The 27,361-nt window shown below is 48.3% G+C and overlaps 8 protein-coding genes across 8 annotated transcripts; 4 read left to right on the forward strand and 4 right to left on the reverse strand.

Annotated features, from left to right (window-relative positions):
- Positions 1–854: 854 nt before the first annotated feature.
- On the reverse strand, positions 855–2,413 carry Triagg1_5481 (uncharacterized protein; the record flags this gene model as incomplete). Its single annotated transcript, XM_062900000.1, has 2 exons — positions 855–2,154; positions 2,247–2,413. 2 exons carry the CDS (start codon positions 2,411–2,413, stop codon positions 855–857), a joined length of 1,467 nt encoding a protein of 488 aa, XP_062755602.1.
- Positions 2,414–5,178: 2,765 nt separating this feature from the next.
- Triagg1_5482 (uncharacterized protein) lies at positions 5,179–6,963 on the forward strand (the record flags this gene model as incomplete). Its single annotated transcript, XM_062900001.1, has 4 exons — positions 5,179–5,357; positions 5,413–5,672; positions 5,731–6,289; positions 6,357–6,963. 4 exons carry the CDS (start codon positions 5,179–5,181, stop codon positions 6,961–6,963), a joined length of 1,605 nt encoding a protein of 534 aa, XP_062755603.1.
- A 665-nt stretch (positions 6,964–7,628) lies between these two features.
- On the forward strand, positions 7,629–9,036 carry Triagg1_5483 (uncharacterized protein; the record flags this gene model as incomplete). The annotated part of the gene is made up of 3 exons (XM_062900002.1): positions 7,629–7,660; positions 7,722–7,952; positions 8,010–9,036. 3 exons carry the CDS (start codon positions 7,629–7,631, stop codon positions 9,034–9,036), a joined length of 1,290 nt encoding a protein of 429 aa, XP_062755604.1.
- Positions 9,037–9,314: 278 nt separating this feature from the next.
- Triagg1_5484 (uncharacterized protein) lies at positions 9,315–9,721 on the reverse strand (the record flags this gene model as incomplete). Its single annotated transcript, XM_062900003.1, has 2 exons — positions 9,315–9,369; positions 9,447–9,721. 2 exons carry the CDS (start codon positions 9,719–9,721, stop codon positions 9,315–9,317), a joined length of 330 nt encoding a protein of 109 aa, XP_062755605.1.
- A 3,125-nt stretch (positions 9,722–12,846) lies between these two features.
- On the reverse strand, positions 12,847–13,293 carry Triagg1_5485 (uncharacterized protein; the record flags this gene model as incomplete). Its single annotated transcript, XM_062900004.1, has 1 exon — positions 12,847–13,293. The coding sequence occupies one exon, from the start codon at positions 13,291–13,293 to the stop codon at positions 12,847–12,849; it is 447 nt and encodes a 148-aa protein (XP_062755606.1).
- Positions 13,294–16,313: 3,020 nt separating this feature from the next.
- Positions 16,314–16,823, forward strand: Triagg1_5486 (uncharacterized protein; the record flags this gene model as incomplete). Its single annotated transcript, XM_062900005.1, has 1 exon — positions 16,314–16,823. One exon carries the CDS (start codon positions 16,314–16,316, stop codon positions 16,821–16,823), a length of 510 nt encoding a protein of 169 aa, XP_062755607.1.
- Positions 16,824–17,086: 263 nt separating this feature from the next.
- Triagg1_5487 (uncharacterized protein) lies at positions 17,087–19,684 on the reverse strand (the record flags this gene model as incomplete). Its single annotated transcript, XM_062900006.1, has 1 exon — positions 17,087–19,684. One exon carries the CDS (start codon positions 19,682–19,684, stop codon positions 17,087–17,089), a length of 2,598 nt encoding a protein of 865 aa, XP_062755608.1.
- A 5,717-nt stretch (positions 19,685–25,401) lies between these two features.
- Positions 25,402–27,351, forward strand: Triagg1_5488 (uncharacterized protein; the record flags this gene model as incomplete). Its single annotated transcript, XM_062900007.1, has 1 exon — positions 25,402–27,351. The coding sequence occupies one exon, from the start codon at positions 25,402–25,404 to the stop codon at positions 27,349–27,351; it is 1,950 nt and encodes a 649-aa protein (XP_062755609.1).
- Positions 27,352–27,361: the final 10 nt, after the last annotated feature.

Raw genomic sequence — 27,361 nt, forward strand, 5'->3', positions numbered from 1 at the left:
TGGTCCCTATATATTGGCATCATGTAAATCTATCAAATCTACTGTTGAATGTTTCAGCCAATTCATTCACTTATTAGGATGGATCTTAGACCAAAGATTGCTGCGCGATCGGGCGTCCCTTCACACGCTGACTGCACATAGATGCAGCAGGCTAGTCCGGAAACTGGCCAGCGCGCGCCTGGAATCCCTGGTACTGATTGCACAGAACAAGATCCCTTCAACTTAGTCGTAGTGAGGTCATGATGTAGTCTTGCGTCAGTTTCATGTGATATTCACAAGAGTACGAGTAATGTCCCGGGCTTTGTCCAGTGATTCCACATGTTAGGCTCATGACTTTATATCATCAGGAGTTCTGGGGTAGTGTGCATACACACGTATGCTAATGGGTCCAGCCAGCCGCGTCTCGGTAGTTGTCACGCGGCTATATGTAGGTACCAGAGAAGATATCATGCGTACTGAACAGGTAATTGTATAACCTTAATGCAAAGAAACAATCCTTGGAAATATTCTTGTACATATTTTAACCGCCATAGGCGTCGCTGGAACTGCATACGCAATCTTCTTGGTAAAGGTTGTGATGAACAACCTCGGCCCGAAGCAGCTCCAGTTCGCAACCCCATCCTCGCTTGATCTACATCTCTGAATACAATCTCGATGCAATTTGCCCCGATTTATCTTGCTTGAAGCCCTTTGACGTCTTTTTATCGAGTCTGATGGTTGATGAAGCCCACAATATCCACTTGTCTTGTCAGTGGGATCAACAAGTATTGAATTGCCACCACGTGGTTCGCTTTGGGGGTTCCGGAGCAACCGGACAATGCGAGTCACACATGATCTCGCATCGTGAATGTTTCTTACATCTTCCATTTCTTAACAAACTTCCCATCCACTCCTATCATAGCCTCCACCCTCACCCATATGACCGAGATTGATGCGGCAAACAGGAGGACACTGGTAAGCACCGTCATGCCTTCATATGACCTCGATGGACTGCCCGTGGAATGGCTGCGGATCAAGACACCGCCGACGGGAGTGCCAACAAGGGAAGCCAAGCCCCTTACCATGTATAGCACGCCGTTGACCGAGGCAAAGTTGTGGACTCCAAATAGCTCCACCAAGCTCGCCGGAAACAGAGCAACGTAGGCACTTGCAAAAATGCCATATAGGATAGTGAATGTAATGAATAGGCCTTGCGAAGTTGTTTTATCGTCGGACAAGGTTGAAGGCAGCCAGAAGCTGACAGTTGCTATGGCACTGATGATTGTAGTAATCACCAAGGCATTCAATCTTCCCATATGGTCGGCAGCATAACCAATAGCTATCTTCCCGAGGGCGTTCATGGCGTTTGAAAGGGCGATGAAATTAGCACCTGCTGTATCGCTATATCCCAAAGTCCTGGCATAGGTGGCAAAGAAGAAGAGTGGGAGATAGTAAACTGCAGATTGGAAGATGGAGGCCAGTGCTTGTGCCGCAAACTTGCGTGTGCGCGCGATGCGCCAATCGACGATGGGCACTTTTAGAATTCCATCCATACGGCCAGTCCTTGCGGCATTCTCCATGTCGATTCGAGCCTTTGCCTCAGGCTCCCATGCCATGGCGGTGCTGGCTAGGATATTGAGTCCAAAGGCGATCCCTCCAGCAAGACGCATAGCGTTTCGATAACCCATGCTATCGACAGCTGCTTTCAGGGCCGGTGCCCATACGAGACCCCCGATACCAGTGCCGGAGGTGATTATCCCAAGTCCAAGGCCTCGGCGAGTAGTGAACCAAGTCGGGGCGATTGTCACGGCTACCATATAACTCATACAAGTTCCGAGGCCTAATAAAACACCTTGAGTGACTTCGAAATGCCACAGTGACTGCCCAAAACTTGCTAGAATAAGCGCGGTGGAGAATATAGTTGAGCCGATGAGCGAGATCAACTTGGGCGAGAAGCGCTTGGCCCACGCAACGACAAAAGGAGCTCCGATGGTCATCAGAGATATGGACAGAGTGCCAATCAGGTCAATGTCGGCAGGCGACGCTCCGGTAAAAGGGGTGTCTGGCTGTTGCGAAAGGGTCTCGAACACTGCCTGGAAGATACCAAAGGCAAAATTGATTCCGCAGCACGTGAAAACAATCGTGAAGGAAGCAATAGTAATGATGATGGTTTGTCTAATGAAGGAGTTAGGGGCACACTTTCAGCACAGAGGGAGGGGCTGTCGTAACCGAAACCGCATAGACAAGTTGACTATCAATAAGCATACCGATTCGAACGTTGGGTCGCGGAGGGTTCTGCGGGCGGTGTTGCTGATTCTTCTTCTGCTTCTGACGTCGCATGCCTGCTACGTTGAGTCAAAGAGATGTCATCTTGAGCGAAATGGCCGTGAGACGAGGCCGAATCAGCCAAAGTCTCTGTCAAGGTCGATGACATATTTTCGAAAGATTAAAGGGGGACTGATGTGTGTGTGCTTGTATACCCAGACTGGGGATAAAACAAATCTGCCTAAGTGCCGGGCGATTTATAAGGTGTCTGGCGGGAGTATTTATAAGATTGAGATGAGAATCGATCCGGAGCTCTACTAATCATGACTCAGATGCTAGTTGCAACTTGACCTTGTACAGCGAAGAAATCTGGATCCCATTTTCGAAGCCTTCTACCCATCTTATCAGATTTCTCTCCGCGGAGATGCTGAGCTTTAAGATTTTACGGCAACTGCTAGTGTTAAAGCCGATTCCGGGGTTTATAGCTCCGTGGGTATACAGAGTACATACAGCCGATTCACGGTCTACCATAAGGGGCATCCACCATTCATTTCCTAAGGTGACTACTCTTGTATGTGGAGTCGTCAGCCCGCTGGTTGTGTCACCACAGGGCGTCAGTGACGCTAGTTTCGGTAGGTGATAGATGTCATAAGAAGGCTCAGCTTGGTCACGTATAGCAACGAGAACGATATAAACGTAGAAGAGGGAGTATGGCATTCCTACGTTCAATAGTAATGGTTTCCTACAAACTAGATTATCCACTATATTCGTCCATTGAACGTCGCTCTAATAACAGCCAAGTTCTCCGGAAATCGCAACCATTCTGTCCACCCCCGTGCATGATGGACCCCGGCATTTTCATTTCAACTCCCATTTCTTCTAGGGTAACAGTCTAGTAGAGGACGATAGCCTCTATCGCCTAGTATCAGCATACCCTCTTTACATGAATCTAATGCTCTCAGAGTGACTAATGGAGCGTTCTTGGGGATGTCAAACTCTATTCGCTGACCGCACCAAGTCTGCCGAGATCAGAGCAATCTACTGATATCATGGGCTTCAATATATAAACGCAGTATAACAATCCTATTGAAGTCGTGGGCGAGCCATCCATGGGTAGCCCGCCGTCAATCGTGGGATAGAAATCATGGGTAGTTGGTTCAGTAATGGTACCGATCATACTAGATGTTGTATAAAGCGGCTTCAAGTATACCATAGCTGAGAATCACAGCGCTCAATTTCCAATTAATACTGTATTTTTTGAACATTTACTGTTTATTAAACATTCGGGTGCCAAGCCGAAACCACGCGGGTTGCAATCGGCATTTTCCACGGGCAATTAACTCGGTTCTAAGCTAAAAATACAGCCCCTCTTTATATTATGTAGGTACCTCTCTGACTCTGTTCTCCAGCCGTATTTAATTCTTATAAGAATATTATATCCTGTCTAACAATTGTTGACTCTCTTTTCCTAAACGATCCTGGTATACACAGCCCATGGAGATATTATGGATAAAGCAGGTTAGATGTGGATAATGTGGCAGAAACCTGCTTTAACCAATATTTCATCACCATAACGCTCATCGCGTCAGGGAAACTTGCCATTCGGCGAACGCATTGACATTGCAAGAACATTGAGTGTGGAACAAAGATGGCAGTGCTCGATGGCAGTGTTACAAGTTATGCGGCATTATTGTCGGTTTACGGTGCTGGCCTACTCACAACCCCTCTTAATCCTGATTTTTGAATCTCGGTGGATTTATCTTCTGTAGACAAGAGTGAATCGCAAAATGCGCGAGAAATTTGATACGTGTAGACCTGGTTACTGCGAAAGTGAGCCCTATTATCACAGCTCAAGCAAGTGGCTTCCTTTTGAAACAAAAGAATGGCACTGCAACTCTTTCGTCATAGATCTCGTTAAACTTCGATAAATGGTACAAGAAATCAGTACCTTTTATGATTATTCATCGCCAATTGCTTAAATTAATGTCCGGAATTAACCAGATCATGGCTCGATGCCAAGATGTGTCTAAGCTGTCACGATCGGTTGGTCTCACAGCTTTCTGCACCAAAGGCAGTTAGAGGATCGTCCGCTAACGCCCTAGGGTTAGATGGCGAATGCTGTTCATGTGGTGGTCTCCATAGAAGCAGTTCACAATGGCGATTGAATACAGTAGCGCGTGCTTGGTTCCTGCATTGTCCAACTATCGACTCCTGTAATCGTCATAGATGAGGGCCCGTGGTTGATTGACATCCAATATCATTCGGGACGCAAGGTTAGTGGCATGATTGACAGTTGTGCTGATGACCATTGTCGACAAATAAGATTGTTGCAGCATGCCCTTTCTGGATGAGATCATATCAGTAACGCGTGTATTCAAAGTTCTGTGCGGTATATTATGCCGTATTCAGACCGATACGTGTAGAAGATTAGCGTATTACCTACATTCGATCACGTCCAACACGCTTCAGCAGGGGCCATCCTGCATCCATTGGCAAGGGGCTCTATTAGCCTTGATTGGCGCGTTAACTCTAGACTCGAGCTTTGGCCTCATGATGTGCTCGCTATCAACTCTCGCGCAACTGCTCGACCCAACAACCCTGTTCTATCTTGGTCGAAAAGAATAGTCAGATCTATACCCTGTATGCTATCGACAAAGGTTGTCCATAATGTCAGCATCGAATTCAGCTAGAGAGTGGGACAAACCGCAGGAAATGTAACCGTTCTTCTGTCAAGGCAGCCTCTTATGGCGATCACGCAATTTGACCGCGGTTGGTGTGCAACCACACCATCTCGGCAGGTCCGTGAGACACTGCATGCACGATAATGCAGGGCGTATCTGGTTATCATAAAACGGGCACGTCAACAGTATTTTTTCTCTGGTCCGAAATCGCCTTCTTCTCCCTTCCGCTGGCGCATCGAGCACGAGAGCAAACATGGCTGCCGTCGATTCACCAACTCATTCGAAGGGCGAAGCGGTATTCGGTGCCACCGACAATGGAACGCACGTTTCCGAAACAGAGTTCAAGGAGGAGGTTGGAGGATTGCAGTTCGATCAATATCTTACTGGAGGACTGGGGCGCCATCTGGGCATCTTCAGCACAACCTCTCTGATGTGAGAATCCTCTATAGCTCTAGACGTCGCGTGAAAGCTAATGATGTGATGATAGTATCGGACGAATCATCGGTACCGGAATATTCTCTACCCCCTCCTCAATCGTCAATGGCGTCGGATCTTTGGGGGCCTCGATGCTCTTATGGGTGCTGGGACTCTTGCTGTCTGTGTCGGGACTCTGCGTCTGGCTCGAGTTTGCCTGTATGATTCCTCGAAGCGGTGGCGAGAAAGTATATCTCGAGGCAGCATATCGTCGGCCGAAAATGTTGATCACGACAATCTTTGCGGTCCAAGCGATTGCCCTTGGCTTCACTGGTAAGCCAAGCCTATAAACACACGATAGAGGAGGAACGAGGACTAACCAGAGATACAGCTTCTGGTTGCATTGTTTTTGCGTCAAACATCTTGGTGGCAGCCAATACGACAGTTACAGAATGGGCAGAACGAGGCATTGCCATTGGAGTTATCATCTCCGTGACTCTGATCCATACATTCGTTCCAAAGCTTGGGGTCCACGGAATGAACTTTTTTACCATTTTGAAACTCGTTGTTCTCATTTTCATCGTTGTTACGGGCTGGGTGGTCCTTGGGGGCGGTATTTCTCATATACCTGATCCTCATGCCAGCTTTCACGATGCCTTCGCTGGATCAGCCAAGTCTGGCAATCCATATGCAACAGCACTGTTCAAGGTGCTGAATTCATACGCGGGATGGTCAAATGCCATGTACGTGATGAATGAAATCAAGAATCCCGTTCGAACTATCAAGATTGCTGGTCCTCTGGGTCTCTCGACTTGTGGGATTCTATACATCCTTGCAAACGTGGCGTACTTTTCCGCAGCAACACCCGCAGAAATTGCAGCAAGCGGAACCACTGTCGCCTCATTCTTCATGAAGAAAGTATTCGGGCGAGCCGCCCAGAGAGCACTTAGGTCAGTTTTTAACCATCTATCCTCCCACGATTCCTCGGCGACTTGCGGTTCCTAACTATTTTCCTAGTGTTCTCGTGGCTCTTTCGGCATACGGAAATGTAATGACAGTAACCTTTGCGCAATCTCGAGTTAACCAAGAGCTCGCAAAGGAAGGCGTTATCCCCTTTCCACGATTCTGGGCTTCATCATGGCCGTTCGGTTCCCCGTCTGCAGGCTTAATCCTGCATTTCATCCCTTCGTTCATCGTCATCGTTGCTATACCCTTTGGAGACGCCTACAGCTTCATTCTCGATGTAGAAGGATACCCAGGAGCAGTTATGAACTTTCTTGTAGTCTCGGGACTCTTTTATCTCCGCTGGACCGAGCCCAAGGCGCCGCGACCATTCAAGGTTTGGTTGCCCGTCGCGGCATTCTTCATGCTTGGACAAGCCTTCCAGCTTATAGCTCCATTTTTGAGACCTCCGGGAGGAAAGGGTGATACCAGCCTCCCATATTGGCTTTATGCCATTGTGGGCATATCGATTTTGGCAGCGTCTGTTGTCTACTGGCTTGTCTGGTGGGTAGCAGCACCCAAGTTGGGAGGATACAAGTTGGTGCCGCACAATGAGCCTCTTAAAGATGGGACAAACGTGATTGTTTACCATCGCGTTTCTAAGAAGTCTCAAGAAGCTTGAGAGTTGATCGGCGTCGTTAATCTATTGCACTAAATGATGCCTGATTTAGATACTAGCCTCACCACTTTACGTTAGGCATTGAAGAATACATAGCGAACTCGAAACATGAATTGAAATCTTATTGAGATCAGCCATCGATCTATCCTCCTACTTTCTCAGATTAATCGTTTACGTGCGCTTGTTTTGTCTGTTACTGGATCAACTTTATAACCTTGGCACGAGTGATCTTGCCTCGAATAAAGAGAGCTCGAAAGCAATCTAGTGATGGGGCGTCAAAACTGGCTTTCGGACAACCATATCTGCATTTCAACTCCACAAGGTGACCGAGTTTGACACAGGCTTGTCTAACGCGTGGCAAAACACACATGCAGATTAGCGCCATCCAGGTACAGGCATGGAGCCCCAAATGTCCGTACATCTAAGCAGTCATTGTACTGTATATAGAGGTAGCTTCATAGCATGAAGTGGCTTAATTACTCGTACACGTTACGTACTCCGTACACAGTAAGCTGACGCCGATTCATTCCACTTCACCGCCCCAGCACGACGCAGCGTGCTGGATAATATGTACTCCGTAACGGGAATTGCTTCATCGAGTCCCAACAATTGAGCCGCTTCCATCAAATGCCCTCCGCCTGCCATCCCAATTAACAGACTTGAGCGAAATGGGTTGCTGGGACTCATTCTGTTGCTTCTGGTAAGACATAACCCCGCATCGTCAAGGCTAGTTCCACTCCTGTTACTAACTGCACGATCAGCTCTGGTCCATTGGATAACGCACGGCGTGACTGGCTTCGGTTTCTAACTGACGGTGTCGCTGGTGATAAATGGCCACCAGGAGACGGAGAGTGGTTCAATGATCCTGGATACCCAGTTCCATCACAACCGCTGGATCAGATTGTGACCCTATCGGATCGTGATGGCGAGTCTTGGGATCTAGGCGTCAGTGTGACGCCAAACTCGCCCGAAACCTTTGTTACTGCACTCTGGTGAGTCTGTTTCACAACCGCTGTGCGCTACCTTTCGCTTACCCATTTCCGCTACAGCACAGTCGGGTCGTATGGCGATGTTACCATTAAAGGTGTCAAAGATAAGCTACATTTGGGCTCTGACTTATTTCTTTTGATTCATCCCACGTGTCTCTCCTTTCTCTGTCGCCATACCGGCATCAGTCCCCGGGAGCTCTGGGAGTCGGTCTACAAAGAGAACTCGTGCTATCGGATGTACGGTGGCGAACTGAATGGGCTTCTATATTGCGTCAACTACTATGACATGCAAGAGAGAAGCGGGCAGACTTTTGAATATGCTATAACGCGCCAATGGCCACCGTTGGACCGACCTGACCTTCCACAAACCAGATGGTACGATCCAGAGAGCATGGAGGATACAAAATGGTTATTGTCAAGGCCGACTCGTCTCCCAACACCACAGGCCTTGCAATCAAGCGCAGTGAAAGCCTCATCACTAAAATGCCGAAAGGTCTTCGACACTACGGAGTTGTTCGACATTATTCTCAATTACATTGTCGAAATCCCCTCAGATGTCATCAAAGAAGAACTGCAACAAAATAAGAGAGTCCAGGGGCAAGGGGCTAACGGGAAAGGCTCCCTGCAACAAGTTTTCGAAGCTCCATCCGCCATCATTGCCGCGCAAAGTCTTCTCTCATTGGCGCAAGTTGACCGTTGGTTTCACGATGAAATCATTCACAAGCGGCAAAGTTTCTTTTTACGTGCCATTCGCAACTTTGGCTGGATGTTGCCATTCACACCAGCAGACTGGAGCGACAACGGCTGGGTCTCAAATGTTCTTACCGACACGTCATCATCAAGGCAAGCCGATATTGACTGGCGGCATTATATGCTGACCTGTGTGAAAAAAGACCTCCCGAATGTCCGGAATCGATGGAGATTCCACAGAATGGCCATTCAGTTTGCGCGTGGGACGAACAGATACAGAAGCAAGGAGCATCCCGATTGGTTCTGGAATGCGGGCAACCTTGGATTCATAACAAAGTTGGATAAACCAGAACCTAAAACGTGGGAGATTTATACGGTGTATGCTAATCCCGAATGAATCTCTACAGACGGGGAGAGGAAAGAGGTTGTAACTGGGTGGAGTTTAGAACCTGTATTTATATCACCGGAGGGTCTTTAATTTGGTGTACCTATGCAACGGAATGTCTTTATCATAGTTGATGCAAATCTCCTCTAAATCATCAATGATGAATACTTACCATCTTTCACTTTCCAAGCTATCACATTCTGGGTTATACTGGAGTCTTTCATACTCCCAGATCTGAGAGGAAAATGATTCGAATAATAGTCAAGAGCAATGATTACAGTATTTGCTGCCTAGAAATCTTCCAGTCTATACACTTCATACGCCGGTTCCTCATACGGGTGAGCCCTGGAAGCAATCATGTTAGACGCACTGAGCTCAACATTGATGGAATAGAGATGTTTTGCACTGTCAGATACACATACTTCTTCAACGCTTCCACGGCCTTCTTTGTGACATCCTGGCCCACGCAAGGCGCTTCAACTCGTACTTCGGGGACAGATTCAAGCTTATCCAGCTGTCCGATATGCGGGTTCGCCCCAGCCACTGGGCGAAACTGACCGGTGCCCAAGGCTGTCCAACAGCACTCTGTGTAAGAGCTGTTTGGGTAGCGACCAGCTCCAGCCGCAAAGATGGCCGCTTTGCAGACTTCGATATGGGTCTCTGGAACGTAAAAAATGAGCTTGAAGATTGTTGCCATTGCGCAGTCAATGAAGAGGTAGATAGAATCTGTTTTATTGTTTAATGGACCCTTTTTAGGGATGCTCAGTTGATTCTCATTATGCTCATACAGCTCGAAAGATGATAATAGAACCTGAATTGGACGTCGAGAAATTCCTCAGCAGAACCCCGCCGATTCAATCACGCTACCCGGAAGATCTGGCTTCATCCTAATTTGTGTGGATGCAACTAATCGGCTCGCTAGGCTGGTTCACTTACATAAGGGTATGGCGGCTCGTAGGGGGGCAAGGCCAACAACAAGAAACCGGTCACGTCGTGATATGAGATTGGGGTTGTGTAGAAGCTTGATTCTTCTATTCCAGGCAGGCTATAGATGGTGAGCCGAAAGGGGCGACGACGGGCGCAGAAGCGCCTGCGAGTTCAGCAAGCGGCAGTGCGATGAGATCGATGTGGAAGTATAGCTGTAGTAGCAGATGCTAGAAGAATAGAACAAGAGTAGCAGATACTAGAAAAATATACTAATAATAGTAAATACTAGAAGGATATTGGCATAGTAGTAAATACTAGAGGAATATATTAGCTGCCCAAATTGGACGAGGCCAATCCCCGGTCTACAAAGGAGAAACTCCGCTTCCAACTTCGTTGATCGTAAACTGGGACTTCCCGCCGGAATGCTGGACGCAGAGGCCATTGCTATTAGGCAAGTACTGAGTGATTCTTTAGAGCAGCAATCGGAACACAGCATTCGTTTTTGTGACTACACAGGGACACCGATGTCTTGGGTAGCTAGTCCTCGCTCCCAATCTCTCGAGGCCATTTATCCGTTTGTCTTGCTAGACAACGGTAATGTTGGGTATCACCCTGCATATAACATCAGCATGATTTCAACAAATTTGGGTTGGTGCAAAGGCAGAAATGCACCTATTCACCTCCCGTTGCTGCCTGTTTGGTTGAATACCCATGATCATTCGAACATCGATTTTAAACAGCACAAAGCCAGATGGGTGTGGGCATTTAATGCTGCAACTAATTGTGCAATTCTCCATCAGCAACTTGGGCTCTTAGGGCATCACAAAACCAAGATTCTCAATGGGGGAACTGGGAACCTACGAAACAAAGGAAATATAATTAAAGCTCTTTGCACTGGTATGAAGAACGTTGTCATTGACGAAGCTTTGGCGTCTGCAAATATATCTGATATATTTGAGTTACCAGAGTGGCCGACTAGTTCGCCCTCATATATTGGGTGGTTGCCCACTTCGGTCGGCACATTATGGACATCAAGCGTAACCTACCAAAAGCAACCCAAGAGGAAGTTCTCTGGTATAACCTTGGTTAATGGGGTCTCCCTTTGGTGCCATGGGCTCATCATGCATTTAATGCATCTTTTTGCAAACTTTAAGACTGTGAGGTCCCACGTCCTCCTACACCTACCTGCGTAGTCACCTAAGTAGATACCCGGTACATAGTACAGACAGGAGCAGGCTTCTTCATACATTATCTCCGGTCTCTGACTTGTTGTGACCTCGTGATGTTATAGCTCCTCCCCAGACCTACGCTGCTCGCGACCGGATAAACACCATAGAATTGCCATGAAGCATAAGTTTCTGCCAATACATAGCGAAGATTTCGACCCCTTGAAGCATATTGACTTCAACCAATGCACGGTAACAATCGATTCGTGGCCTACAAATCTAGGCATGCGAAACTGCGCCACTGAAGACTGGAACTCAACTCGGGAGGACATTCGCAACGTTCCTCTATCGCACTATTTTTGGAGGGTCGACCTCACACTGGGCAACGAAACATGGAAAGGGTCTTGGTACCAGGATATCATACCAATTGTACCATCGCCAAGGTTCAATATACCGCTGCTAAGCCTTGAACGCTGGATTCCACCAAACTACAATGGGTATATCAAGCCGTTTTATGCGGTAAATGAGACAAGATGTTCCAGTCTGCGGGAACGCTGATCCGGCACTACCGTCGACATCATTGTAATACCGACGACGTTTCCGGATATGTAGAAGACGCCCCGCAAAGCGCAACAGAAGCTGATGCCTTCCGGAAGGCACAACGAGCCGCAAGACAAGCAAGACTCGCAGCGACAAAAGCGGACCGAGAGGCAATGGGGTTAAACACGGCACCAGCACCAAGACCAAAAACCCATAAATGCGATGAATGTGGACAAACATTCAGGGGTCTACAACGCCTGGCCGATCACAATAATGTTCGTCTTAGGTCAAAAGCCCTTTGTATGTGATAACTGTAGCAAAGAATTCGTAACATTCGATCCTCTATAGCAGCGCAAGATACCAAAAAGGGCACGTGTTCTGCCTTTACCAAAGCCTTTCCAGTGTGATGGCTGTGGGATTGGCTTCAGCACAAAGAAGACATTGTGGCTGCATCAAAAGGCGAAGTGTAAAGGACGCCAAAGCTAGGGAGACAGGCGGTGTGTTAGTAAGTGAATGCACATGAACTTCTTTACAACTATAGTTAGGCAGCTGAATAATATTCTTCTAGTATTTACTACTGTGGTATTATCCTTCTAGTATATGCTACTATTGCTATATCCTTCTAGTATTTAATACTACAGCTAGGTTGTCCTAGTATCTAATACTATAGCTATATTATTCTGGTATCTACTATTGGTGAATCGCTTTAGTATCTGATACTGCAACTAGGTTGTTCTGGAATTTAACTGAATTATTACCATCTAATATCAACAGGTGAGAAACATTAATATTTCTAAATGTTCTGATAATTTAGGACAGCAATTGGCAAAAGCGGCTCATTGCCGTACGTTGTGATACATTCACATTACGCGAATCTTCCGCTGCTCGTTTCATGTAGCCAGAAATTGTGCATGTAATCAAGTAACACACAACTAAATGGAGACGTGTAATGCAATCCAAAGGGTGGTTAACACATCTCCACGAAAATATTTCACGGTTCTAATCAGATTTAAAGCTAATATGTTGATGTTGCGCATAGTGTATATTGATGCTTGTCGTATTCTTGGCTTCTTATTCTCAGACTCTTATCCCGTGGTGTTCATTACATCAAGTATTCCCATCCAGGCACGAAGGATACATGGTGAGTTCCGAAACAGTTGGCGCTCAAAAACATGGCTCTCCGCCAACATTACTCGTAGAATCCGCATCCGTGGCCTCGCTCCTCAAGAATGTACTTGCCATTGGCCTCACGCTTTAGCAAGCAGGCATCGGTACTAGCCTCAGAACGCTTTCCGTAGTATCCGCAGCCACCACCTCTCTCTTCAACGGTGTATTTGCCATCAGCCCCCCGTCTAAGGAGGCAGGCATCGGTGCTGGTCTCAGATCGTTTCCCGTAATATCCACAGCCGCCGCCTCGGGCCTCAATGCTGTAAGAGCCATCGACGGCACGCTTCAGAAGACAAGCGTCGGTACTGGCTTCAGAACGCTTTCCGTAATAACCGCAGCCACCTCCTCGCTCGACGAGAAAGTTTCCATCAGCACGCTTTAGGAGGCAAGCATCTGTGCTAGCCTCGCTAGGGGCAGGGGCGGCGGCCGCAAGGGCAAGGAGGGAGGAGAAAGCAAAGATGAACTTCATTTTAGAGGTGTGTTTGGTGTGGAAAGGGAGATTGCTCAGGGAGACAAGGGTTGTTGGTTTGTATTGTCGTGTCTGGTAATTGCAATAAGAACAATAGAAGCGGTTGCACTGGTATATATATATACAATCAAACTAAAGTAGCGTCCGCTTTTCGCGAATAGTTCCTCTTCGGTCATGGTTTGAAGGCTGTCAACACATTTAGTTTCTCCAACACGGGCCGTCGCTATCACCATCCCCGCGGATACGAATGTCGGATGTACATTTTGCTGGTCTTCCTGACATTAGTCCAGACTTTAGTGTGGATGGAGATAGAATGAGTCGTTCGTGGTCACCAGTCGACGTACGGACATGGGTTTTGATAATCACCAAAGGATGGTGACAAATAGATTACGTGCGCTCCGTAACGTATCTTCCCCGCACATACGGTCGTTTTAAATGGGTAGAATCGGCAAATAAGTCATATCTTTCGACATTTGGAATACCATATGCACCTTTGTATCGCCGTAATCGGATGCGTATTAGCCTTTCTCATCCAGTGTGGATGTAATATCACAACAGAGAAGCTTAACCGCTACTGTATCGAATGGGGGACGGAATAATCGAGACCGAGAAGATTTTAAACACCGACGCGTGAGAAACGCTCGTTTTCAAGTATCTGCTACTATATCTATATTTCTCTAGTAATTGCTACCATTGTTATATCGTAAATTCGAGTGCTGGCTGAACAGACGTTCCCCCACAAAAGTACTACCTGATGAGCTGGCTGGGTGCCCATAATGCTGAATGTATGTACTTATTTATTTTATGGTCTACTACACTACTTAGTGCTATTTATCTACCTTTTCCTGTTCAGAAGAACGGTGGCAAAACTTGGAAAAGGATTTATCTTGGCACCGGTTGCTTGATGCCGCATAGGTTGTTCTCGTAATCAAGTACAGACAATGCTTATCAAGACGATTTATTATAAGCACTGCTGGAACAACCTCAGTAATAGTGCAACTCTTTGTCTGTAGGTTTATTTCGTTCTTGCAAAACACATTCTGTCCAAGAACGACCTCATGTGGCGGCTTACATCTTCGCCGTTACGGGCTCAACTACCAACAACGTGGCCTATGTGTTGTCACATCGGTCGCATGCAGCAATTATTGAGATATATCACACTTCCCTTTCCAAACCAGAGGTTGCAGAAAGTATGTGTATAGATACAATGCTGCACGTAGCATCCAACCATAGACATCGATTGGAATACTAGGTACCTAGCTTTGTTGATGCCTGCATCTGCTAAGTACCGACAACCCGGCCCACCCTTTCCTAACACGAAACACAAATATGAACCATCTCCTTCTGTAGGCAAACAACCAAACCACCTGCCGGTTTCCAACAAGCTCTCAGGTGAAATGCATAGACACGTTGGACGAAGTGGATGATGGGGCATGTTGGTTGTGCTACTAGTGGTCTCCCGCTACTAAGTGGCTAAAATAAGCTTGAACAGCCAGCCGCCCACTCTGCATGACGAAGATAAGCCTCAATCTTTGTCAAGACAACTTGGGCAACACAGGATTCGCCCTAATGAATCCTACGAGCTTGGCCTAACCTACTTTTGACGACCAAATCCAAAAGAAAACGCGTTAGAGCTCGAGCAAGGGACTTTTTGTCCACACTAGGACAGGGGAACTTGGGAGCTAACAACGCGATACCCTCGTAAACGAGCATCAGTGGCACTGATATCCCCACGTTCAGGTCTTTGTGTCCACTGTAATCCAGGAGTGTCAAAAGCCTTGGTATAAGCCCACCTTGACAACGAAACAACGAAGCTCACGCTGTTAACTACAATAGAAGACTTCAAGGGGATAGAAATCAGTTGAAACTTTGAACGTGTTGTATCAACTGCTATATACGCGGTTTTAGAAATGATATACAGAAAATGCTCTTCTATTATACATAGTAATGCTCTCATATAGGTCACCATTAATAACCTCTTTACATTTTGGCTTTTCGGCACCCCACTGCACCCAAAATTTCCCACACGCGGCGTTGGCCACCAAATGAGACATCCAAAAACATAAGTTCTTGCCTCTAAACTCCTATGGGGGAAACTAGGCGGCTCAATTCCGCGGTATTTCGGACAAAGACCTGATGGCTGTGCAGAGGAATGAGTGGAGTTGCGATCCATCCAAGCTGAAGCATAGTGAACCTTGAACCCTTGCGTTATTTAGCGAATCGGCCAACTTTGTCAGACGATTCAGCGTCTATTCTGGTCAATGCTTGTCTATACTGACCAAGATACGAGTCATCTAATGAGACTTATTTCTATTGGTTTAATATTTCGAAGCATGACTCATTGGGCGAAAAGATAGGCCATAGTGACAACTAACTATATATGTACTTGGTGAAGGCGTCTGTGATGCTCAACGAGAACGACCCACTGCGTATTCCCTCGTTTTCGTGTATGTAGACTTTGATACGGCTCTTTTGTCGGTCTACTGCCGCATTGTGGATCCAACTTCTTGCTTTCACTTTTGAAAAGGCATCTAAATGCGATGGTACATGTAGTGTTCTTGGTCTATATGCCGTCTGTATTGTCCGAGGACAACTGAGTCCCCTTCCTGCATATCTGCTATCCCGCGTGCATCACTTTTCTATTCATCACACCACTCTCCTGCTCCTCTATAGCCAGCAAGAGCAATCGATATGCCGCTGTGGCTAGACAAAACTCGGTACGCGCCTGTATCCAACGGGGACGCTGAATCCTCATCGAGAGACTCTTCATCATTCTTCGATGCCTCTTCATTGAGACAGAATGTTGGAAGCATCCGTTTCTTCTGGATTCACGGGGTCCTCGGAGTGCTCTGGATAATTGCATTCTCTTCACTGCTCTTTCTCAGAAGGAGACCACATGCAGACACCCTAAGCTATCCAGATCTCACAAGTATGTAAAGCAAACTCTTGGGTATTAAAGAACCACAATCTCACATCATTCTCTCAAAGGTCCTCTATACACAGCCCTTTCATACAGCGAAATGCACTTCACATCAGGCTTCACGCCCGACTTGTCAGCATACCAAGGCAAACCCAACGAAGCCAGCAATGCGCACTGGGATAAGCTAACACACCCCGGCATGGTCGCCCTAACGGAGCAAGAGCATGCCAAACTCCCCTCAAAGAGTTCCCTCTTCATCGACGATGATACTCGAGAATCAGATCCTCCACTATATGTCGGCGCAGTCGAAGTGTTTCATCAGCTCCATTGCTTGGATATGCTCCGCATGCAAGCGTACGGCGTCTTGAAGGATTGGTACGATGTGCACAGTCCGGCCAATGAGCACACTATTCCAGCGCACCTCGAACATTGCATCGATTATATTCGTCAGTCAATGATGTGCAGGCCGAGCCTAGACATTTTGCCTTTCAGAACGGACTCGGAGGGCCTCCTGCGACCTGTCTTTAACGGAACCAGAACATGCGCAAACTTTGACAAAGTCCGTGACTGGGCGATCAAAAGAAAAGCGGGCAATTTGTCACCCCAGTGAGCGGTAATTCTTGTCAGATGAAACAACACATGGATGCCCAGGTGGTTGTAAACTCTCATGTCACGTGTAATGAGGGAAGAAATGATTGTCAAAAAAGTTCAAAAGACCACTGCGGCCCCCCTGCTTTATTGTATAAACGCCAGTTTTAATGCCATGCCAGTATACATATGAGTACATCAAAGAGTAAAAAAAATATATATATGATATCAAAAGAATCAAGGGGGCAGAAATGGAAAAAGAAAAAGGTGAAAACATATGCCCGTTTAGTTGGCATAGGGACCATAACGCCATCGCTTCCCATTCTCCTCGACCCACCACCGGGCCATGAATGCAGCTTCTTCAGCCCATTTTGCGGCATCGACGCCGTGAGATGTCTCAACGCTGTACAAGAAATTAACAAAGTCAAACCCGAGCAGGGTCTGTGCCCCCGTCGGGTCATTCATTAGATTCGTAAATTGCCACTCGACGTTGTCGATGATGGGCACGATGAGGTGCCAATCCGGCTGACGAGTGTCGCGGATGCTCAGCATCGCGCGGCCTGGATTGACAACGGTAAATTGCCAGTTACCCTGGCCGGTTTCGTTGGAAGATGTGTGAACAGGCCGGATGAGCGATTGGCCTTCGTAGTTTTGGACCAAGTCAGTAGCGGCCTGTGTGTGCGATTTGGAAAGCGATCCAGTTTCGCGGAGGAGGTCAAGAATAGTAGGGAGAATTTGTGAGGAGATGACGGCATCGTCGACATCGATTGCCGGTAGTTTTGGATGTGAGAAGACCAGGGGAACACGCAGAGTGCCAATGTTGGGGTTATAATAAGGCGCCAAGATGTTGTTTTCGGGCATGGACACTCCGTGGTCACCAACAAACACAACAAGGGTCTCGTCCGCAACGCCCTCCTCATCCAGAATGTTCATAATCTTGCCCAACCACCGGTCGTCGTAGCCGATGGCATTGAGATAGTGGGAAATGTCGTCCAAACCATTTCCTAACGATGTGTACTTCTCCTTGGCTGGGATGGCAAACGGATGATGACTCGTGCTGGTCAGATGTGTGACAAAGGCTCGCTCGTTATTCTTCTTGGCTTGGACAAAGGCGTCTCGGATGTAGTCCTCAACAACGGCATCCTCCATACCGAAATAGTTGACATCCGGCAGATCCACGGGACCAAACTTGGCAAAGCGGCTCTTGAGATATTCCTTGGAGACGAGATTTTCGGGAGCAATGCCCATCTTGGATAGAAGAGGCACATATCTGTCATAATTCTTGGTGACGGATTGCATAAAGGTGGATTGCCATTTGAAAGACGTAAAGTCATTACTCCTCTCGCCGCCAAGATCCTGCTCGTCTATTTTATTGAAGGCGTCAAAGACCTGGGGTAGGCACGGCTGATAAAAGTGGTGGAGGTACTCCAGATTGAAATCTGCCATGAGCGGCGTGAGGCCACACATTGTGCCAACAATGCTCTTGATGGTATAGGTAGCGGTGGTGAAGACGTTGTTGAAATTGATGCCGCCGCGCCTCTTCTTAGTATCGTGCTCAAATCCATCATCGTAGTCGCCGGTAATGAAGTTGGCGTTGGATGTGAGACTGGCCAGCACGGCCTGCGCCTCGTCAGGTAGGGTCCTGTTGCTAAAAGAGTTGGCCAGGCGCTCCCAGATAAGCCCATCCTTCTTGATGGGAAAAACGTCCTTTCGCGTGCTTTCGAGGAGGATGAGCATGACATGGCGAATCGGCACATGGGCAAGCTTGTCCTGAAGCGCCGGAAGAAGATGGTCGTTGAAGTTGGAAATCTTGAGAGGGTCTGCGGCGGCGTTGTAGTGCTTATTGTTTTTGTACCAGTCTCCAAATCCGGGGACATGTCGCTGAGGCAGCCAAGGCAAGGCAACAGGGTCGGTCAAAGCAGTCATGTTGTCCCAGGAGTGGCCAATGCTGGATCCATAGACGGGCTTCAGATGATCAAGGCTGGGAGAGGAGAATGTGAAGTCGATGAAAGGGAGGAGGGCAGGTGTCCACGACAGGAAATTCATGGCGCTCTCATTCGGGCGAATCAAAACCATGACAAGGTGTGTAAGGAGTGCGCAGCCAATGAATAGGTATAGCAACCGCTTCAGAACGACTGCCGATGTCTTGCTCTTCATGCCGCAGAATTCGTCGTCGTCCAGATCGTCGGATGCGCTGGCAAGCTCAAGGTCAAGCTGAGGAACCTGAGAGTAGGCGGCTGGCGGTGACGATCGACGCGAGATGAAGGAAACGGGCCACTTGAGAATATCGGTAGCCACGCCCGCGGTTACGTAGCAGATGTCTTGCAAGATGCAGGCGACAAAGAGAACGGTGAAGAGGACTAGGATTAACGATGCAAGGCCGGAGAGAAACATGGCAAAGGAGGAGGCATCACCAGCCAAGCCGATGTTGCGCCAATGGATCTCGGAGCCGCAGACGGCAAAGAAGGTCACCGTCACAACCCCTACGGCGATGAGATATGTGATGACTACAGACGCCAGAGCCATTGTCGCGGTGGGCAACCATCCAGGACCTTCCGTCAACCACGGGTCCAGCAGCAGCCGGACGAGGATGAGCAGCATGACATCCTGCGCAAAGAACGAATACCCCCACCGCACCAAGTGCACCAGCGGCAGCGAAGACAGATGTGTGTAGATGTGAACGCCCTTGGCACTGAAGATGGATACGGTTGCGACAGCAAAGGCGAAGCGGCGGTTGGCGAAGCGGGAGGCGAGATTGGCTATGAACCGTCGACGGGTCAAGCGCGAGGCCACGGCGTGTGCGAAACGGCGCGTCATGCCGAGGTGGTGCATGGGAGAGGGGGAGGGGGAGGCGTCGAGCCGTCTGCCAGCGGGCGACTCCATGGCGCTGTCGTGAGGATTGTCGTGAGGATCGATGAAGGAGGCGAAAGCGACGAGGCGAGGACAGAGATGGTGCTTCGTGGTAGGCGATGATGAGCGAGGGGGGATTTGATAATCAGCGAGTCGCACAGCAGCTGGTCTTGGCGGACCGGCGCTGGTGTTTGAGAAAGCGACTCGAACAGGGCTGCTCGCAAGCTCCCATCAGGATGTCGAGAAAGGACGGAAGAGGGGAGTAACAAGAGAGGCGGAGAGAGCGAAGACGGGACTTGACGATGCTCAGGTGACGGTCGATGGGCGAGATTGCAAGCGAAAGCGGACAGGCGGCAAAAAGCAAAAGCAACGAAGACTCCAGGAAAGCGCAGAAGAAGCCCAAAGGAGTGTAGGGCAGCTAATGCGGGTTGGATAAAAGGAGAGGCGAGGCGAGGCGAGGCGAGTGAATGATGGAGGAGACGAGAGGCGGTTGGATCGTGAGGCGGCTCTGAGCAGCAGCTGAAGAGAGCACGAGTAGAGACTGGATGGATCAATGGAGCTAGGGGGAAACGGGGGCGCTCAGGGTTGGGCTTGGCCGGCGGCTGTCGCCTCCAGTGGGGAGAGGGCACCTAAAGGCCGCCAAGGATGGGCCGCCGTTTAGTGGGATGCGCCCACTGGGCCGGGAAAATACTGGACAGCACAGGGTGTGGCGGGTGCTGTAGCCGCTGTAACGCGGCGAACTCGTCCACTACTCTCAAGTTGAGATTTCGGGTGGGCGGATGGACGGGACACTGTGATTTGATACGGATGATTGCATCTATGGCCGTGCTTGATAGTATCAGGCCGTCATGTCTCACTTGATGCGGGGGGTTCCAGGCCAGACCTCCAGCTTTTCAGCAATTCCGGCGCTGCACCGCCTGTGCTGAACTGAGTCTCTCCCCTCCCCCACCGCTCAGCCTTCCACTAACCGTCCGTGGCTTCGAGAATCCCGACAGTTGTGATGGAGGCTGTCAGGGGGCGAGGCCTCAAGGAGGCGGCGCAATTTGGTGTGCCGAGTGGGCTCTCAGATCGACGGACTTTGGACGGGCTGATTGGGCAGAGACAGGACCGAGTCGCGTGCTTTTCTGGATGGGCGGCCGAGGCGTTTGCTTTGGAGGGTTTGTGCCTTGCTTGCTGCAGTGCACCTGGTTTATTTTTATATTCATCTTGTCAATAAACCACTAATCCTGTGTCCGTCTGTCTTTGTGGCTTCAGGCTTGTTTTACCACAATGGATCATCATGGCCTGACGCCAATTGATTTGTAGTACGTCAATACTAACATCCACGACTAATGTGCGCTGGGCGGAATAAGCAGACGCGCAGCATCAAGTGCCGTGAGCTCCTGGCTACTCGTACATCCTCACGCGATCGTCAAGATTACCTACTTCAGCATCTGCGATGCCGGTGAGAGCTCAATGTCTGTCAGACACCAATCCGGTGGGATGAGCTTCCTTTTTTGGCTGCTGTGAGCACGAGTGTTGCCCCCATGTCCAGTTCTAGAACCACCAGTTCCATAGTATGGCCCAGGTATGATGGACGGTGGATAGTAATCAATATCAATTCTCACGCATCTTTCGGAGAGTATGTAGATCTGGATGCCCGTCGATTATGATTGAAGCATCTCCAACGCAAACAGTACCCAGGTGGCACAAGTTACCCAACTCAAGGTGCCTTTCCTGGTGTTGGAACTACAACCAGTACACACATGTATCCTGATGCACAAGCAAGGCAAATCAGTTGTACGGAGTGCAGCGACTAGTGTCTCATCAAATGCTAGTCTGTGTAGTACCTGGTCTTGACACTCGCATGCGCATCTGAAATTCAGACACGGCGACGGAATCACCAACATCAACCGCCAGCTACAAGACGGACTGTCGATGCCCACACAAATAGTGGTCAATATGGGCATGTCTACGTGTAGTCTTTTCTGATACGTTTCATTCCATTTCATCTATTTCTACTACTTACTATTCGTTTTCAATCATCCTCTCGCTTAATACAACCGATACTGCTGCTTCTCCATCCCCCCTGTCGCCCATCTCCGGCTTTTGCTGCGGGTCGGTGGAGTCCGAGTTGGGGTGCGAGATGACTTGACCAATTTGCTTGTCCTAGGTATACTCGTACTTGTACCATCTATCACTCTGCTCGTAATATTGTGATATTGTCTCGCTAAAAGAAAGAGCGGTGGCGGCTGTCTAACTGAAGAGTTCGATGAAAAGGGGGTTGGCTACAAGAGTCTCCAGCTATTGTATGAATACGGCTAGATGTGAATCTGACTACAGCATCTAGAGAGTGACACGGGACAGAGACAGACAAGTACGGGTACCTCTGCGGCAGAAGAAAAAGGGGGGGGACCATACACGGCTTCACATGTCCACATACAAGCACACGGGATCAATCAATGCCTGTCCCTTTGGCCTCAGCTACCAGGCATCATTTTAGCGCCCGTCTTGGCTGAATCCCTTGACCAGCCGCTGTCTGAGGTTATTGCAGATTGGGTTGGAAGCCAAGCCCGATATTTTTGGAACTCGGCGCGCGTGGGCTTCTTCCCAGCTGCTTTTATCCGCGTATCGAGAAAGAAAAAAAAAGCCTTGCGGTTGCAGCATGCAATCTGCTTCTGACGTGGAAGCGACCAGGTTCATATATGTACCAAGTGTGTTCTACTGAGTGAGGTGTTTTTACGACTCCATCGCCACACGCACCCGTGGCTGATCAGTGCATTTTCGCCAGTGGTGTCTGGTTGCACGCACCAACGCCATCAAGACCGCAAACGCCTGTACTCTCAAGCTCGTATTTGTCCACAAGTCCCCAACTGACTCGACAATTCGAGGCCTCAAATTTGGACGGACTGTTTGATTGTGCAGTACTCGTACATCGCTCGTAAGCCCCAGAGGCCAGACGTCGTTTCTCAGCATTTAGTCTCTCTCGTCCCCACGTATTCCGTCATTGTTTCCCACTCCAATGGATGATCCCCCGACGATCGCAACGCGCCCTTTTAAAGTGGCGAGAGTGGCACCAAGGTTCAAGTCGGCCCAGCCTGCAGTGTTGCAAATATTGTCCAGTAGGGCCGACAAAGATTTCAATCAAACCGCAGCCAGCATGCAGGGTGCGGTCAGCCGCATCAACTGCATCCGAATAAAAAGGACGGGAGGATTCTTGTTTGTGTCACTCGTGCTGTTCTAGATTTGTCCTGCTAAGCCTCGCGCCCAGGCACTAACTAACACTGCCCATGGCATGCAGCTCTGCGCCTCTGCTGAGTCTCGAATCCCACGGCTGTGAGGGACGTAGTCATGTGGGACAGGGCAGTTGCTGCTCTGTACGGAGTACAACAAGGCCCAGCAAGCGGCTGAGGTTTCGTGGCGTCGCAGCTGAGAAGTGCTGAATTAAGATGAGCAGCCGTAGGTAGCCGCTACATTGTGAACACACCCGACATCAAACATGTGCTTCGTAGTGCTGCCCAATAATTGTTTCCAGCTCCCCAGTAACAATGTCTAAGATGGGTACTACACGCTGCCTATACCTACTATTAGATAGATCCTGGATAATAGAGGTGTCAACCATTGAACATTGATACATCAATGTATGCATGGTGGTACATGTTGTAAAACGGACTATACACCGATTATTTGGGTACCTGGGCAGCGATTGAGGCCCAGTCTCGAGAGGCTGGCAGACTGGTAGTCATATCACAGCCATATATGTCGTACACTTCATTTCCGATAGGCCCAAATGATATGACCAATAGATCTTCACAAGGCAATGTCGCGTTTATCATCGCAATGGACAGCTATGAGACGGCCAGCGTACCGTTGCGGAGACATCAACTATCATTCACAAGAACTATCATTGATCAGGTAGTAGAGAGGTCAGAATCTGCGGGTGATAGTTCTTCGGCCTCGCCAAAACCAGTATTGCTAATAAAACTGGTACGAATATTGACAATGAGGGGTCTTCCCGAGCTCGATATTGCCTTGGAGTCAAATACTTATCTTGGTGTAGGCGCAATCTCTGAAGTGATATGGGAACGAGTGCAGTAGAGCGTCGCAGACCAAAGGTTATCTTGTTTGACCTGGATGTGCCGTCACGTCCCAATATTCGGAGGCACCGCAGTATGGTGACCTTGATGGTATTCTCCTGGAATGAGATGGCCTATGGATATGCGCCATCTCTACTTATAGAACTTGCAACAATGGGAACCGCTCGCGAATACACCCCAGCAAGGCCAATACTTTCTAGTTCGAAGAGACTTGCACTCTGTCGTATTGTTGCTAGCGCTTACGCTTTCTTCGCTCCATGTGCATAATCCACGGCCATGTGAAGCAAGCTAATATCCTCATCTTCGCTGACACGAGCGTTGCTGAAGGCTTTGTTGCCAAACTGTCGGATCTAGAGCGGTGTCCAGCGAATCATGACGCTTTAAAGTACATACATAGGTAGGAACGACGCTCTAAAATGCACCGTAAGTTCGGATACCAGGCTCTACAGAACAGGAGTTATCGTGGCTTTGCAATGCGTTTTTCTTCGGCTTTTGTCTTTTGAAGTCCTTTCTGGATTGGCATGGAAACATGTGCTCGGAGATATGGATGGCACATCCATGGGTCAGAGAGGTTATGTACTTATTCGACATCACGTTTGTAGATAACAGGTCACACAAGAAAACGCTTTAGCAGGAAATAAGTGGCTTAAATTGACCAGCTGTTTGATCAAAAAATTCATGGGAAGGATCCAACACGCTTCGTTCCATTTGTTAGGATATCACGAGGGCTACGCTGACTAACGACCCTTTGAAACGACTTCCCCTTGAGTGGGATATGATCCCAAGCTCATTCCAACACAATAAGAAAGCCTTTCACTATTCTCCTCGATTTGGATAAGTCGCTAAATGGGCCAACTGATATGGAAATGGAAGCAGCGTGTATTGAAGAACCCACGCAGCTTGCACGCTGCATAGTCGCTATTCAGAACGCTGTAATGAAGTAAACAAGACTCTTCAGCAGGAGGAAAGAATGATGATTCATTTGTCTGTTCACTTCGTATTTTGCGTATATTTGAAGCTGAGTTAGAAGTGCGGCCCTGGCCAAGGTCCATAGTAGCAACGTGGAAGTGTTTTGATACAATCCTTAAAGCATCTATTTCAACTTGGAAGGCCAGAGCATTTGAATAGACGAAGAATAATACAGACGATTCGAAAGATTCTCTACTTGATACGAAGATGAGAACCATCAACACAAATCTGACGGACATTGTCGCGCAGGCCGTTTACTTCCAACATTAGGCTTACAATGTATCATTGGTGCTCAGAAACAATGAAGAGCGGGCAATCAACTCTTCTAATTGGGAAACAAGTATTATGCTCTTCATATCGAATATGCACACAATCACATCAACCATGTGATTAATGCAGGTTCCTGTAAGAGTAAAATTTCCCCCTCTACAGGCATACTGCGACCTCATCTATTGGGACGAGGCTGAGCTGCTCAGCCTTAGGAGTTCTACTCCGCATCGCGCTATTTATTCCCAGGCATCCATCGCTGAAGAAAGCTACGGGTGGCCACCTGTGGTATATCTTGAACCATTCATCATGTAGTGACTGTTTCTATCCTATATACTCTAAATACTATCATTTGAAAGCTTTAGAGGGATGTTTTACAAGTATAGCCCCTTATCTGCTACATCTCGCGGTACTTTCTCCATCCGACTGCTGCATCTTATGCCAACATGTGATTCGCCGGCCGACGGTTCCTTAAGCTGTCGCCTAGTGGAAACAAAGATTGTCGATCGCAGCCTCGACACATTCGTACACAATAAAAAAGAACAGGCGCATGTAAAATACCAGGCCTTATCATACACTTGGGGGCTACCCATATTTACACACTCGCTAAAAGTCCTGAACAACAATGAGGATCATGATACTCTCATCCCTCCAAGCCCCCCCAGCAGCGAAATTCACATTACTGAAAACTTGCACGCTGCGCTGCACAGCTTGAGAAAACAAACCGAGACGCTCGTCCTGTGGGTAGATGCTGTCTGCATCGATCAGAGCAACATAGTAGAACGCAACAGCCAAGTTGCCAACTTCCCAAAAACTTATGCTGGAGCCACAAGTGTCCTTGTTTGGCTAGGGCCTGACGACGTTCTGAATCATGGAAGACTATGTCTCAATTTCTTTATCAACCTTGCTGCTCTCATCCTCGAAGACCCGAATAGTGAGAGCGAGAATGACCAGCGATCTTGGAGGAAGAGGTTCAAAATTAATCAGGCAGTATCCTCTTTTCTAGGTGATGATGAATTCGAACATCGGGCTATTACCTCGTTGCTCCAGAGACCCTGGTTTAAACGGCGATGGATTATCCAAGAGGTGGTATTGGCCAACGACGTCTGGGTGCATTACGGTGCAACAAGTATACATTGGAATACCTTCGAGTTGGCCTTGGTGGAACTATTTGTGAACGACAAGGGCGGGTTTAGCGACGATCAGCGTACAATTCTGCGGACAATGTCGCGAATTAGAAACGCTGATGCGATACTAAAACGGCAGACACCACTCGATACTCTCGTGGAGTTTGACAGCTTTGAATGCTCCAATCCCAGGGATCGATTATACGCGTTATACGGGGTGATGCAACACTGGTTCCCAAACTCAGCAGGCATGCAAGTCCTCGTTGAAAATATTGATTACGGGCTACCTATTCGCGACATTTTCACTGACTTTGCTATCCTCATGATGAGGCTGAGTGACGACTCTCCTCTTGCTAGCAAATACAATTCCACCACTCACGTACTGCAACTTGCTGCAGCTATGCGCCCAACACCGCAGAGAGAGATAACTGGTCAAAATGCAGGAATCCCATCGTGGGTGCCGGATTGGACTGGAACAATGCGCCACAAACCGCTCCACCACTCTCCAGAAAGCAGTGATGCTTCGCGAGCGATACCTAAACACCATTTCCAGATAATGAACCTCAAAAACAACAGCCGTGCTCTCGTCGCTGTTGGTCTAGTGTATGACGTTATTAAAGCTGTCATCCCACTGGATATTCTACCCCTGACTGGAGCTGTTCACAAGGCTAAACATGCACTGAATAACTTCCTTTGTTCGATTGCAACAAGTTTCGATCAAATAGGCTTCTTTTCTTCTGACTATACCGACATCTACGGTCCCACCGGCCAGCATATTATCAGCGCCATCGCTGTCAGTTTGGTGGCCAATTGGGAGCATACTCCCGCCAACTCTTATTTTGCGCAAGACGCTCGCTTTCCGGCCCAGTTCTTGGAGCAACTACGTTCCTCGAGGCATCATCTACCCGAGATTTTGCACAAGTGGCCCGCATATGTTGAGCTCATCACTGTTACTATGCGAGGACGTAGCTTGATGCTCACGGAGTCGGGATATGTTGGCATATGTGATACAAATGCTCGAGCAGGCGATGTAGTGTGTGTTCTAAGCGACACACGCATTCCGTTTATTCTCAGGCCGAATAGCCTCGTTTCAAAGGCAACAGCGAAGAGTTCTTCATCTCTGACTGATGGAGGAATACCTAAAGAGGATGCGTTTGAGCTACTAGGAGATGCGTATGTTCACGCGCTAATGAACGGGGAAGCGGCAGCAGGTTTGGGAAAGGATCTCAAGAGCTCACTTCGGAGACTATATATAGTATGAAATGTCAAAC

This window comes from Trichoderma aggressivum, assembly GCF_033847375.1.
Source record: "Trichoderma aggressivum f. europaeum strain CBS 100526 chromosome Unknown scaffold_019, whole genome shotgun sequence".
Lineage (NCBI taxonomy): Eukaryota > Fungi > Ascomycota > Sordariomycetes > Hypocreales > Hypocreaceae > Trichoderma > Trichoderma aggressivum.